The sequence below is a fragment of the Salvelinus sp. IW2-2015 genome, linkage group LG13, assembly GCF_002910315.2.
Source record: "Salvelinus sp. IW2-2015 linkage group LG13, ASM291031v2, whole genome shotgun sequence".
NCBI lineage: Eukaryota > Metazoa > Chordata > Actinopteri > Salmoniformes > Salmonidae > Salvelinus > Salvelinus sp. IW2-2015.
In genome coordinates, this window is record NC_036853.1 from 24,187,174 (window position 1) to 24,202,631 (window position 15,458).

The following is a 15,458-nucleotide window of genomic DNA, read 5'->3' on the forward strand; positions in this document are numbered from 1 at the left end:
GTGTTAGAATTCTAAAAATAACTTCTTTACGACATAAGGCTTACGTTATGGCGAGATAGTGACCAAAACCTGGGCGCAAAACTAATAGTACACAGTTCAACAGATATATGAAATAGCATCATAAAATGGGTCCTACTTTTGATGAGCTTCCATCAGAATGTTGTACAAGAGGTCCTTTGTCGGGAACAATCGTTTGGTTTTAGAACCAAATTTTGTCCCTCTTGAATTAGCAAGCACACTCGCCAAGTGGCGCGAAGCTCTCCTTCCTGAACAAAGCACCCAACGCAACACGCCTAACGTCCCGAATAAATTTCAATAATCTAATAAAACTATATTGAAAAAACATACTTTACGATGATATTGTGACATGTATCAAATAAAATCAAAGCCGGAGATAGTAGTCGCCTATAACGACAGCTTTCCCGAAGGCAATTCCAGGTCCATCTTCGCGCTTTCCAGAAAACAGGAAATGGGTGACTCGTCGTGCCAAGAGGATTTATTCCACCTCAGACCAAGATAAACACTTCATTTCTTCTCTCACTTCCTCTTGACATCTAGTGGAAGGTGTATGACGTGCATGTATACTAATACGTATCATGCCCATTTATAGGCAGGCCCTTGAACAGAGCATCGATTTCAGACTTTCCACTTCCTGGTCAGGAAGTGTGGTGCCAAATGATTTACTCACAGACAAAATTCAAACGGTTTTAGAAACTAGAGAATGTTTTCTATCCAATAGTAATAATAATATGCATATTGTACGAGCAAGAATTGAGTACGAGGCTGTTTAAATTGGGCACGATTTTCCACCAAAGTGAAAACAGCGCCCTCTGTCCTCAACAGGTTAATGGACCAAAAATGTGCTTTTCTTTCAAAAACAAGGACATTTCTAAGTGACCCCAAACTTTTGAATGGTAGTGTATACCAAATATTTATTTGAAAATACTGCCTTTAAAATATTTCCAACGATATGTATTTGAAGTAATTGTAAATACATGCCAATACTTTACAAATAGTTTTCTTTCAAATAAAGCTCATCTTAATACTTGTTTTCAAATGTATTGAAAAGTAATTGAAATACCTGAAATAGTATTTGAACCCAGGTCGTTGTGTGTGTATATGTATCTGTCAGCCACCTCACTGAGTGCTGGGGAAATGTGAAATCAGAGAGGAGGAACCAGCTACAGGGATCCTAGGACACTATCTCTCTCTCACACACACACACACACACACACACACACACACACACACACACACACACACACACACACACACACACACACACACACACACACACACACACACACACACACACACACACTCACACACACACACACACACACACACACACACACACACACAGTATAGCTTATAATGTACAATCTGTGCTCTTTTACAAGTTGAATATATTATTTTACAACTACTGTGCTCTGTGTTTAATCTAATTTGACACTGATCCTTTTGAATGTTGAACATGAACAACGTGGAATCAGCAACAGAAGAATAGTTTTTGATTTTCAGATCAGGAAGCAAGATCCTTTTGCTTGCAAAGACTTCAAAGGTTTGGACAAATACTCATTCAAGGGTTTTTCTTTACTTTACTATTTTCTACATTGTAGAATAATAGTGAAGACATCAAAACTATGAAATAACACATGGAATCATGTAGTAACCAAAAGTGTTTTTTCCTTGATGACAGCTTTGCACACTTGTTATTCTCTTAACCAGCTTCATCTGGAATGCTTTTCCAACAGTCTTGAAGGAGTTCTCACATGCTGGGCACTTGTTGGCTGCTTTTCCTTCACTCCGCAATCCAAGTCATCCCAAACCATCTCAATTGGGATGAGGTCGGGTGATTGTGGAGGCCAGGCCATCTGATGCAGCACTCCATTACTCTCCTTCTTGGTCAAATAGCCCTTACACAGCCTGGGGGGGTGTTGGGTCATTGTCCTGTTGAAAAACAAATGATAGTCCCACTAAGCTCAAACCAGATGGGATGGCGTATCGCTGCAGAATGCTGTGGTAGCCATTCTGGTTAACTGTAACTTGAATTCTAAATAAATCACCAACAGTGTCACCAGCAAAGCACCACCATATCATCACACCTCATCCTCCATGCATCACGGTGGGAACCACACATGCAGAAATAATTCGTTCAACTGCTCTGCGTCTCACAAAGACACGGCGGTTGGAACCAAAAATCTCACATTTGGACTCAGACCACAGGACCGATTTCAGTCTAAATCAAATCAAAAGTATCAAGAGCAGTGCGCGGTTCACTTTTTCCTTCATATTGTTCAACTGTTCCCATGCACCTGCAAAAAGGATTGCTCAGATGTGCGAGTGCCTTTTGAATTTTGAAGTCTAAATCAAATTGTATTAGTCACATGCGCCGAATACAACTGGTGTAGACCTTACAGTGAAATGCTTACTTACGAGCCCCTAACCAACAATGCAGTTTAAAAACCCCCAGCTAAGAATAAGAAATAAAAGTAACAAGTAATTAAAGAGCAGCATTAAAATAACAATAGCGAGACTATATACAGGGGGTACCGGTACAGAGTCAATGTGCGGGAGCACTGGCTAGTTAGGTAATATGTACATGTAGGTAAAGTTAAAGTGACTATGCATAGATGGTAACAGAGTAGCYGCGGCGTAYAAGGAGGGGGGGGGGGGGGGGCAATGCAAATAGTCTGGGTAGCCATTTGATTAGATGTTCAGGAGTCTTTTGGCTTGGAGGTAGAAGCTGTTTAGAAGCCTCTTGGACCTAGATTTGGTGTTCCGGTACCGCTTGCAATTCGGTAGCAGAGACAACAGGGTGGCTGGAGTCTTTGACAACTTTTAGGGCCTTCCTCTGACACCCTGCCTGGTATAGAGGTCATGGATGGCAGGAAGCTTGGCCCCAATGATGTACTGGGCCTTTCGCACTAACCTCTGTAGTGTCTTGTGGTCGGAGGCCGAGCAGTTGCCATACCAGGCAGTAATGCAACCAGTCACGATGCTCTCAATGGTGCAGCTGGAGAAGCATTTGAGGATCTGAGGACCCATGCCAAAGCTCTTCAGTCTCCTGAGGGGCAATATGTTTTGTCGTGCCCTCTTCACAACTGTCTTGGTGTGCTTGGACCATGTTAGTTTGTTGGTGATGTTGACACCAAGAAACTTGAAGCTCTCAACCTGCTCCAATGCAGCCCCGTCGATGAGAATGGGGGTGTGCTCGGTTCTTTTTTTCCTGTACTCCACAATCATCTCCTTTGTCTTGATCACGTTGAGGGAGAGGTTGTTGTCCTGGCACCACACGGCCAGGTCTCTGACCTCCCTATAGGCTGTCTCGTTGTTGTCGGTGATCAGGCCTACCACTGTTGTGTCATCAGCAAACTTAATGGTGTTGGGAGTCGTGCCTGGCCGTGCAGTCAAGAGTGAACAGGGAGTACAGGAGGGGACTGAGCACACACCCCTGAGGGGCCACTGTGTTGAGGATCAGCGTGGCGGATGTGATGTTACCTCCCCTTACCACCTGGGGGCGGCCCGTCAGGAAGTCCAGGATCCAGTTGCGGAGGAAGGTGTTTAGTCCCAGGGTCCTTAGCTTATTGATGAGCTTTGAGGGCACTATGGTGTTGAACGCTGAGCTGTAGTCAATTAATAGCATTCTCACATAGGTGTTCCTTTTGTCCAGGTGGGAAACGGTAGTGTTGAGTGCAATAGAGATTGTATCATCTGTGGATCTAATGTCCATTGCTCGTGTTTCTTGGCCCTAGCAAGTTCTTATTATTATTTGTGTCCTTTAGTAGTGGTTTCTTTGCAGCAATCGACCATGAATGCCTGATTCACGCAGTCTCCTCTGAACAGTTGATGTTGAGATGTGTCTGTTACTTGAACTCTGTGAAGCAGTCATTTGGGCTGCAATCTGAGGTGCAGTTAACTCTAATGAACTTATCCTCTGCAGCAGAGGTAACTCTGCGTCTTCCTTTCCTGTGGTGGTCCTCATGAGAGCTAGTTTCATCATAATGTTTGATGGTTTTTGCGACTGCACTGTCAGAATAAATCAAATGTATTTATAAAGCCCTTTTAACTTGAGCTGATGTCACAAAGTGCTGTACAGAATCCCCGCTTAAAACCCCAAACAGCAAGCAATGCAGGTGTAGAACCTTTCAAAGTTCTTGAAATGTTCCGTATTGACTGACCATCATATCGTAAAGTAATGATGGACTGTCATTTCTCTTTGCTTATTTGAACTGTTCCTTCCATAATATGGACTTGGTATTTTACAAAATAAGGGTATCTTCTGTACACCAACCCTACCTTGTCAGAACACAACTGGCTCAAACGCATTAAGGAAAGAAATTTCACAAATTCACTTTTAACAAGGCACACCTGTTAATTTAAATGCATTCCAGGTGACCACCTCATGAAGCTGGTTGAGAGAACGCCAAGAGTGTGCAAAGCTGTCAAGGCAAAGGGTGGCTACTTTGAAGAAGCGCAAATATAAAATATATTTGGGTTTGTTTAACACTTTTTTGGTTACTACATGATAACAAATGTTTTATTTCATAGTTTTGATGTTTTCACAAAAAACCCTGGAGTGAGTAGGTGTCAACTTTTTGACTGGTACTGTATAATTTAGTTACTCTAGCTGCTACATTCATGACGAGAAAACTAACTAGCTAGCTAGCCAAGTTGCTAGTTAGCTAGCTAAGTTAGTTAGCTAGACAGCTTATATTAACCAGTAATACAAAATATGCCTAAACCTTTAAAAATGTAGCTGTCACCTTGAGGCTTGATAGGGGGTAAAAATAATCTGTAATTCTTTACTAGCTAGATGACCAATTAGCTTTTATTCCTCTATGAATCTAGCTAGCCCTACTGGCTGCCGGCTAAATTAACCAACGTTATTGATTCTAGTTACTAAGATAAATAAAACAACTCAAATTAGCTACTCAATTTAGCGTTAACTTCTTTGAAGTATTTTCTGAACAGCTTCTCAAGTCTTTGTTTCTCCAGTTGTCAACCATACACCATTTACACACTCATGTGGCACCCAGATTCAAAAATGACAGTTGAAACTCTGAAAATAAGTGATTCTTGTTGCTAGGCTACCAGTTACAGTGCTTTTTAGCTTGCGGATTGCAGGTGCCTTTAAAAGTATAGCTTGTGTCTGAAAGAATTAATATTTGTCAAATTATTGAGCATATCCTCAAAACTCAAATAAGCATCAGAAATTGTCCCTATTGAGCATATCAAAATTCATATCAAGATCCTGATATGGACCTCAGTCAAGAGCCTATGCATTGTATGTGCTGAGAAAATATACTATGTAGGCCTAAGGTCAGTATATACAGAAATCCAGAGGGAATCCAAAAGTGATTTGTGCATGAAAGAAAAATATGGGTTTAATATTTGTCAAATGATTGAGTATGTGGTGAAAACTCAGTAATGCCTCTGAAATCCTCTTTATTTTCAGCATATAAAAATTTGCATATGGACAGCCAAGAGAAGCATATCTGGAATCAATATAGTTTCATATCTTGAATGTGCTGAGAAAACACAGATATGCAATGTATACAGTCAGTATTTGTCAACATGAGAGAAAATAGGTTCAGGATATATGAGTCCATGTGTGATATTCAGAGTAATCCCAATAGCATACATGTCTAAAAGGCACATCTGGATTCTGAAATTCTCAGGACATAGTGCATATCCAAAAATATGCATTGGAAATGGTCTGTATTCTATAGAATATCAAAAATGTGTAATGTAAAGATATCCCCTGATTATGGACCCTTTCTGCCCAGTGCTTGTGTCTCCCCTGTTTGGTTTGCTCCATGTTTGTTTTTACACCCTACCGTAAGTTGGTGGGGGTTTTCTTTTCCTTTAATTTGTCTATTAAGGGAATCTAGTGGGCATCCATGGTGGGTGTTAAGACCCTACTCGATTTCGCTTGGCCAGCACCCCTATGATTGCCTTTCAGAACCCCTTTTAAAACCCACCTGTTTTCTTTTGGTTGTCAGTGGCTCATTTGTTAGTTCCATTTTTCTGTTGGGTGACTATTTTTGGTTTCTTATTGGGGAATGTAACACCCAGTACACCACCATTTTACTATTTCCTTTTGCAATACATCCTATTTTACTATGATGTCTTACGAGGGCCTTGAAACTCAATTTGTCACATTTCTACTGATTGCACTAAAAATAAATACTTTCCCATTGATCGATTGTAATTTTTTCAGATCTCCTTACAGTACTTTCTGTATGTCCATCTGAACAGACATTATGACTAAACATCCACTCCTCACAGGGACTGTTTATCATAACATGTTCTCACCTCTTTCTCAGCACAATGACTGTCAGCTGTGTCCGACACCTCTTGCTGAGGGTGAAGAGTTTGTCGACGATCCGTCTGGATTTGGCGATAAGCTGTCTGCTGCTGAGCTCTAGCTGTCTGTAGCGCTGATGGACGGCAGGCTCCATTTTCCAGAAGTACTGGATGGCAGATGTGTTGAGGGCGTAGAATGTCGGGAGTCTCCGTACAAAGTTCTGGAACTCCTCTGAAAGGCAGACAGGTGTGAAGAGGTTTAATGCTCCATCGCAGTTCTGCTCCGCTTAGTACTTTATATGATTCTGTTAATTCTGGCTCATAGTCAGACAGATCACTTTAGGGAGATGGCACATGGGAATTGGTTTGCTGGGCCACCGTGGGGGAAACTGGAAGTGATACTATGTGACGCATATGCTAATGGAGAGAGGCTGAACTAAATGTGGGTTTGTGTATGAAATGTCAGCTCCTAGCAGATCAAGCTCATCTCTGTGTGTGGAGGCCAAACAGAAACTGAAAATGTTACCTTGCGTCAGGGCATCCGGTTTAATGAGTGAATAGGGGCATAACAGGAATTAACCAAAATATTTTCAGAGCTATCAATAGCCATTCAATCAATCCAACCTAATCTAATAAGTGACTGTGATATTTACAATTAACAGTGGTGTTGATTTATATCTGATTACAATAGGCATTCGTTCTCAGATTAGCCATTTTATAATAATCTCCCGGGTGGCGCAGTGGTCTAGGGCACTGAATCTCCCGGGTGGCGCAGTGGTCTAGGGCACTGCATCGCAGTGCTAGCTGCGCCACCAGAGTCTCTGGGTTCGCGCCCAGGCTGGGCTGGGTTCGCGCCCAGGCTCTGTCGCAGCCGGCCGCAACCGGGAGATCCGTGGGGCGACGCACAATTGGCATAGCGTCGTCCGGGTTAGGGAGGGTTTGGCCGGTAGGGATATCCTTGTCTCAGTATATAAAAATGTATGCACTCTACTGTAAGTCGCTCTGGATAAGAGCGTCTGCTCTTGGCCGGTAGGGATATCCTTGTCTCAGTATGTTAAAAAAAAAATGTAATAAAATGTATGCACTCTACTGTAAGTCGCTCTGGATAAGAGCATCTGCTAAATGACTAAAATGTAAATGTAAATGTAAATGTATAATACACTACATGACCAAAAGTATGTGGACACCTGCTTGTTGAACATCTCATTCCAAAATCATGGGCATTAATATGGAGTTGGTCCCCCTTTTGCTGCAGCCTCCACTCTTCAGGGAAGCCTTCCACTAGATATTGGAACATTGCTATGGGGACTTGCTTCCATTCAGCCACAAGAGCATTAGTGAGGTAGGGCACTGATGTTGGGTGATTAGGCCTGGCTCGTAGTCGGCATTCCAATTCATCCCAAAGGTGTTGGATGGGGTTAAGGTCAGGCCAGTCAAGTTCTTCCACACCGATATTGACAAACCATTTATATAGGGACCTCGCTTTGTCCAGGAAACAGGAAAGGGCTTTACCCAAACTGTTGCGACAAAGTTGGAAGCACAGAATCATCTAGAATGTCATTGCATGCTGTAGAGTTAAGATTTCCTTTTACTAGAATTAAGAGGCACAGCCCTAACTGCTCAGCCATGGAAACCCCTTTCATGAAACTCCCGACAAACAGTTATTGTGCATATGATGCAAAACGCTTCATATGGGGATGGTTTCTGTATTTTGAAAGTTACATATCTTGAAAACTTGATTGCTGACAAGCGAAACCTTTCAGGACTATGTCAACAAATACAAAAATATTGTTTTGGGGTGGAATTTTCCTTTAAAGTTGTTGTACTAGTCCACTTGTAGTCCTGATTGTTGCAAAAGTCGTTCAAGATATGTGACTCGTTTCAGGAAACTAGGCTTATGTCGCACGTCACTACTTCACAGGAGAGGCATTTGAACGTAAACATATAATTTTTTCAAAATGCATTTTTGGGGTGAAATGCCTTCTGGAACACGTGAACATTCATGTGCCTTAACAATAAAATGGTTAAATTACAAGCCTAGTTGGTTTAACCACAGAAAAAGTTAAGAACCTTCCCGCTAGCCATGATTGGCTGAGATAATGGATGGGCTAGACATGCCAAGAGATGAGTTTGGATTGATCTGTCACGTAGCACGCTTCTGTCTAGAACATGAGCTGCTCAGTATGTGTAGGTAATCCTTTCTAACAACTATTTTTTGAAGGATATCACGAAGAACTACAAATGTGTTGCTAATGCTCTCCAATTTCTGGAAGATGATCATGCCATGCTTACTCTATCTGACTCTGAAAATGAGTCAGACATTGAGAAAATCCCTGATTTAAGTAAAAACATTTAATTGAACCAGACATTGTAGAGTTTTCTGGAACAGCGATGAACAATGTTGTTGTCACAGAAGAAGTGCACTGAGTTTTTAAATCGGTGGAAGCGGAGTATGATAACTAAGGAGATTAGGAAAATTCTGGAGATTTATTGCAAATATGCAGAGGGAGTTGAAGAGAGAACACACAGAAGGCTGATGTATAAAACACCTGTATCTGGATTACATCTTCAAACTAAGGGGGAGCATGACATCTGTGACAGAGACGTAGAAGTGGTCATCCATGTATACTGGTAAGAGTCTAGCGAGCAACATTTTCAGATATTATACATTTCTAATTCACGTTAAGACGTTGTCAGCTACAATATGGTCATTATTTGAGCTGGCTAGCCAGAACACTTAACATTAGTTAGCTATCCAACCAGCTACAAACAAACTAAGACATTATTTAGAAAGTTACTTTTAGTTGCCTGGAGTCCTAGATTGACATACAGTTGAAGTCGGAAGTTCACACAAACTAGTTTTAATGACTCCAACCTAAGTGTTTCAACCACTCCACAAATTTCTTGTTAACAAACTATAGTTTTGTCAAGTCGGTTTGGACATCTACTTTGTGCATGACAAGTAATTTTTCCAACAATTGTTTACAGACAGATTATTTCACTGTATCACAATTCCAGTGGGTCAGAAGTTTACATACATTAAGTTGACTGTGCCTTTAAACAGCTTGGAAAATTCCAGAAAATGATGTCATGGCTTCAGAAGCTTCTGATGGAATTGACATAATTTGAGTCAATTGGAGGTGTACCTGTGGATCTATTTCAAGGCCTACCTTCAAACTCAGTGGCTCTATGCTTGACATCATGGGAAAATCAAAAGAAATCAGCTAAGACCTCAGAAAAAACATTGTAGCCTTACACAAGTCTGGTTCATCCTTGGGAGCAATTTCCAAACCCATGAAGGTACCACGTTCATCTGTACAAACAATAGAACGCAAGTATAAACACAATGGGACCACACAGCTGTCATACCGCTCAGGAAAGAGACGCGTTCTGTCTCCTAAAGATGAAAGTACTTTGGTGCGAAAGTGCAAATCAACCCCAGAACAACAGCAAAGGACCTCGTGAAGATGGAGGAAACGGGTACAAAAGTATCTATAGCCACATTAAAACGAGTCCTATATCGACGTAACCTGAAAGGCCACTCAGCAAGGAAGGAGCCACTGTTCCAAAACCGCCATAAAAAAGCCAGACTATGGTTTGCAACTGCACAAGGGGACAAAGATCGTACTTTTTGTAGAAATGTACTCTCTTCTGATGAAACAAAAAGCTGAAGAACAGCATCCCAACTGTGAAGCACGGGGTTGGCAGCATCATGTTGTGATGGTGCCATGCTGCAGGAGGGACTGGTGCATTTCACAAAATAGATGGCATCATGAGAAAGGAAAATTATGTGGATATATTGAAGCAACATCAGTCAGGAAGTTAAAGCTTTGTCCATTTGGAAGACCCATTCGCGACCATGACCCCAAGCATACTTACAAAGTTGTGGCAAAATGGCTTAAGGAAAACAAAGTCAAGGTATTGGAGTGGCCATCACAAAGCCTTGACCTCAATTCTATAGAAAAATTGTGGTCAGAACTGAAAAAGCTTGTGCGAGCAAGGAGGCCTACAAACCTGACTCAGTTACACCAGCTCTGTCAGGAGGAATGGGCCAAAATTCCTCCTAACTTATTGTGGGAAGCTTGTGGATGACTCAAGTTAAACAATTTAAAGGCAATGCTACCAAATACGAATTGAGTGTATATAAACTTCTGACCCACAGGGAATGTGAAATAAATAAATAAAAGCTGAAATAAATCATTCTCTCTACTATTATTCTGACATTTCACATTCTTAAAATAAAGTGGTGATCCTAACTGACCTAAGACAGGGAATTTTTACTCTGATTAAATGTCAGGAATTGTGAAAAACTGAGTTTAAATGTATTTGGCTAAGGTGTATGTAAACTTCCGACTTCAACTGTATGTGACCCGTTTCAGGAAACTAGGTGTATGTCACTACTTCACAGGAGAGCCGTTTGAACGTGAACCATTTGCGTTTTTTGGGTTAACCCTAACTCAGAATGCGTTTTTTGCCAGAAATGCCTAATCGAACCTGTGAACTTCCATGTGCCTTAATAACAAACTTGTATGCCATCTGTAAATACGAATACAATTGTTAAAATACGAGCCTAGTTGGTTTAGCCACAGAAAAAGTGAGCAACCTTCCCACTAGCCATGATTGGCTGAGATAATGAGTAGGCTGGATATTCTGAGAGATTAGTTTGGATTGGGCTGCCATATAGCACACGTCTGTATATTTGAGCTGGTCAGTATGTCTAGGTAATCCTGTCTAACGCAGCTTTAAAAAAATAAAATGTTTTGCGTAGTAAAACTGCATAAATGTTGCTCTCCACTTTCTGGAGGACCGAGTTTTGAAATCAGTGGAATTCAAGTATGATAGCTAAGGAGATTGAGAAAAAAACTGTCTCCGGATTACATCTTCAAACTAAGGGCAACCATGACATCCAACAGGAAACGCGTCCATCAATAATGTATATGGGTAAGATAGTCTAGCTAGCTACATTTTCAGATATTACACGTTTCTAATTTTGACAAGTGGTTTCATTTAAAGTTCAAGTGTACTGTTAGCTAGCTAGCGTTAGCTGGCTGGCTCGCACGCAAGCAAATGTTACATGTATGATCTTATTATTCATATCTCAGAGCCATTTGCTTGGCTAGTTATGGCCTAATGTTAGCTAGCTAACATTGAACCTGGTTGGTTAGCTAACCACAAATTCATAGAGGGTGGTAACGTCATGGGATTATGGTTCATTGTTTATCTAGCTAGCTAGCTACATGTCTTAACAAAATACTTCACTATGCAAGTAACCATTTCGGGTGAGGTCGTAAATCGAGTCTGGCCATCTACTCCTGTTTCAGAGCACTCGTCTGTGTGTGCCAGAGCGCAGAATAACTGATTAATTTACGAACACCCGTTGAATATGGCCGGTGACAGTAAACGTAGACAAAAAAAGCCTAATACAACTGTTTCCAGCAGCACAGTTACAATCACCAATGCTCTGGATAACATGAACCGCCTAACCAGCTCTGCTAGGGTGACTAAAATAGTCAGTGGGGTGTTCTTTCATTTGTGTCTGGAAGTAGCAAGCAAGCTAGCCAATGTTAGCCAGTTACCTTGGGTGCTTGACTGCTTTTTTGAGATCAGAACGTTCGGATCAACCCTAATTATTCACCAGAGCGTCAAGTGCGCTCTTAACCCTCCGAGAAACGCTCAGAATTTACTGACGGACAATCTGACAGCACAGTTGCAGTCACCAACGCTCTGGATAACGTAACAGCCTAACCAGCTCTACTAGGGCGAGTAATGTTCAGTGAGCTGTTCCCTCATTTCTGTCTGGAAATAGCTAGCAAATTTGCTTGGGTGCTTGACTGCTGTTAGTACAGAACGCTCGGATCAACATGTAAAGAGATGGGTGGGGCTAAAGCTTAAGAGCGTGTGAATGATGCTGAATGGGTGTAGACAAAGGGTTCTCCAGTAGTAGTACCAAAACATTCATTCAAAGGCCATTTTCTCAAAACTGAGTTTACAAGTTTATCAACTTTCAAAGCAGAATTACTTACCCATTGTTCCTCATGTAGTGTATGATATACAATTTTGTAGCTCTGAGTCTACTTTTATCCAATGTAAAAAAAACTATTGAACATTTTGCAACATAAGACCGATTTGAGCCTGTCGGTCACATATACTAAATACATTTTTAAACGGATGGATTTATTGGTGTATAAATACACCAGTTATGCTATTTTGGACCACCAGACTGATGTCATGCTGCGTGTCATTTGTGTTTATACTTTTTCATAATGACGACAAGTCTGATGTCGGACGACAATAGAATGTTAATGATGTAACTGCAACAACTGTCTACAAACAAGTCGATAGACGTAGTATGAACCAGCCTTTAGTCTTGAAATTGAGGCTGTTCTGAGGGCAAAAGGGGGTGCAACTCAATATTAGGAAGGTGTTTCTATTATTTTGAACACTCAGTGTAGACATGAACCCATATCTCTTGTCAAAGGCAGACAGCAGATGTCACATTCATCTCTGTGTTGTGTAATGTTCTGTGGCCTACCTACAGCTCTTGGCTCTGTGTGCAAGTATCTTTAATGTTACAAACTCTTTCTATACTCTGAGTGTATCGTCAATCTCATGCTCCCTACCTGACTCCTCAAAGTCCTGGTTGGCCATGTTCCAGGTGTCCCTGATGTGCATTAGGCTGGCCTCCATGGCCCTCAGGTCCACGTCAGGGCAGTTACACTGGGGGAAGCCTGGGCTGCAGCGGCACCAACAGTCATTGTTCCGGCACACAAACTGACCCTCCTCATTACAGCCAATGTAGTTCAGAGCCGCCTGGACAAACCTAGCCCTCAGGTACTCTGGTAGGATGGTCTGGAGACCTGGCAGAGGAGAGGATATGGTAAACTACAAAACAAATTACTGTAATATTAACTAGACTCAAATACTGTAGTAACTATAGCATTTCTACAGTTTATATAGGACAGAAGGGGGTACTTTCTAGTCACTTTATAGATACATTTCCACTGGCTTGTTCATACATGTCTATAAATCCCTGTGATTCACTTTGGAATCCAGTGGTTCGGTTTCCAATGCCAGACTGAAACACAGATTGAAGCTAAATTCCTTCTGACACTGGTGCCTCGTCTAATGCTTGGCAGAAAATAGAAACTGTGACAATTCCATCAGAATGTCTGGGTGTGTTCAATTCTGGATGGCCGACCTTGCAGATTAATCTTGTTTTCAGGGCTCTGAACCAGAACAGAGCTGACTGAGTCCAGGTTGTCATAGTTACTGCATCCAAGAGGGCCTGTCCTTGTTTCGGTCACCTAAAGGGAAAGACAGAGGCACATGGCAATAATCCACTGCACTGTGAGAGAGCCACTAAAGTCATTAAAAATGCAGGCATGCAGAGTTGAATGTCATGTGGAATGAGATGAACAACTAATAGTACACTCACATTCTCCCATCTGCCCTTCCACAGGACTAAATATATTACCTTATTCAGACACATTTAAATGTTCACATCTACAAACATTACAAGTAGTCTAGATACAGTAGTTCAGTTATTTGATGTATGACGCAACACCAAGGTTGTGCGTTTTGACATTTAGTATAGTCTGTTATATGAAAACTCAGAGGCCACGTGAGATTATATCCAAAAAGTATGGTACACGAAGAAGCTTAAAAGGTGAAGAGTAGGTTTGTCTACTCAGAGAACGTGATGACATACAGTAGCAATGCAACCCAAAATCCCTGTCATCTGACACAGGGGAGATAATGTGGATTCTCCAACAACAAAAAATTACAAAAAACAAAACATTTTCGGAGACAAAGGGAAGAAAGAAAAGAAATCACGAGATTCACGCTGACAAACCTGGAAGACAGGATCTCTGTTCTCTGAGTGGGCGGTTAGATTGTGAACAATCACAGCTCAATCATCATTGACAAAAGGCTGATTTAAAGCTCCCATATATCAGGGTTCCTCTGCCATCCTCCCAAGACAACTGGCAGCCTGCAGGCTTATCCATCTCCCTCCCTGTCACTGAAAAGTTGTTCTCCCCTTCCACCACAGTGGCTCCTTAAAAGTAACTACATTGCCAGTGTAGATTAATGAGTACCTGTGATTATACTGTACATCCAGCAGAAAGAACACACTTTTCTTTTCCGTCTGTGGGCAGAACAGTCGGATTTCTTTGACACCTACTTTAAGGTCACTGGGAAAAAAACATAGGGAAGGGTGAGACACGAGAAAGAAAAAGAAAATAAACTGAACTGTGTCAAAAGGTCTCTATCCTTCAAAGCATTAAGACACCAGAACCATGACCAACCTTATCCATGATATAAGTAGTAGATATTCATTATATGATAATCACAAGATGTTCATAAAAATTTTCACTCAACATTGAGGTTTGAGTTACTTTGAAACGGAGGAGCGGGGGAGAGAAAGAGTGAGTGTGTGAGAAAGAGAGAACGAGACAAAGCGAGGGTGGGAGAAAGAGGGGGAAAACTTTAGCAGGCCCATCGCCAGCATTTCCATAATTTTTTTATTGATGCTTCGACACAGTTTATTAAAATCCCAGATGTGTCTACAGGGATGAGCAGATTAATTTCTAACACAGACAGATGTCCAACTTAAAGGGAAAATTGACCGAATGCAAATCTAAAGCTGGGTTTTCAATGCATAGCAATGAGACCATCTGCAACAAGGACCCAGCGGAGCAGAGCATGTGCACACTTAGTCGTTTCTATAAGAAATTGATTTAGAAAAAAAAAAATACTCTAAACAGTGATTTGTATATTTCAGTATGGACAGTAACTTACGGGGGCTTTGGGCGCTGTCATTAACTGGGAAATTGCCAGTTTAAATGAGATGGATTGGAGATGGGGAGAGTGGGTGGAGAGAGGGAGGATTGTATTAATATGCCATAATCAAGTGCAATTAAATCACGCTGACTATCAGAAATTCTAACAGCTACAATTAATGGGTCTGGTGATTGCTCTTAAAGGCTTTCCTGTAATAATTAGTTTGTGTTGCTTGGTTGTGTGATTAGGAGGGGACAGGGCCGGCCCCAGGTATGAGCGACATAAGTGGTCATTAGGGTGCCGGCAAAAAAACTAAACTTAGTTGAGGTCTCTACTTACTGTTGAGAATTAGAATAGTAGAATACACA

At 41.4% G+C, this 15,458-nt stretch overlaps 1 protein-coding gene across 1 annotated transcript in view; it reads right to left on the reverse strand.

Moving 5' to 3' along the window:
• The window catches only part of LOC111971402 (BMP/retinoic acid-inducible neural-specific protein 3-like), a 106,394-nt gene that overhangs the window by 24,611 nt on the left and 66,325 nt on the right, over window positions 1–15,458 (reverse strand). The window contains exons 5-7 of the mRNA XM_023998162.1: window positions 13,508–13,613; window positions 12,930–13,166; window positions 6,319–6,541 (exon numbers count right to left, since the gene is read on the reverse strand). Of these exons, the coding sequence (XP_023853930.1) occupies window positions 6,319–6,541; window positions 12,930–13,166; window positions 13,508–13,613 (566 nt within the window). The remainder of the gene's footprint in view (window positions 1–6,318; window positions 6,542–12,929; window positions 13,167–13,507; window positions 13,614–15,458) is intronic.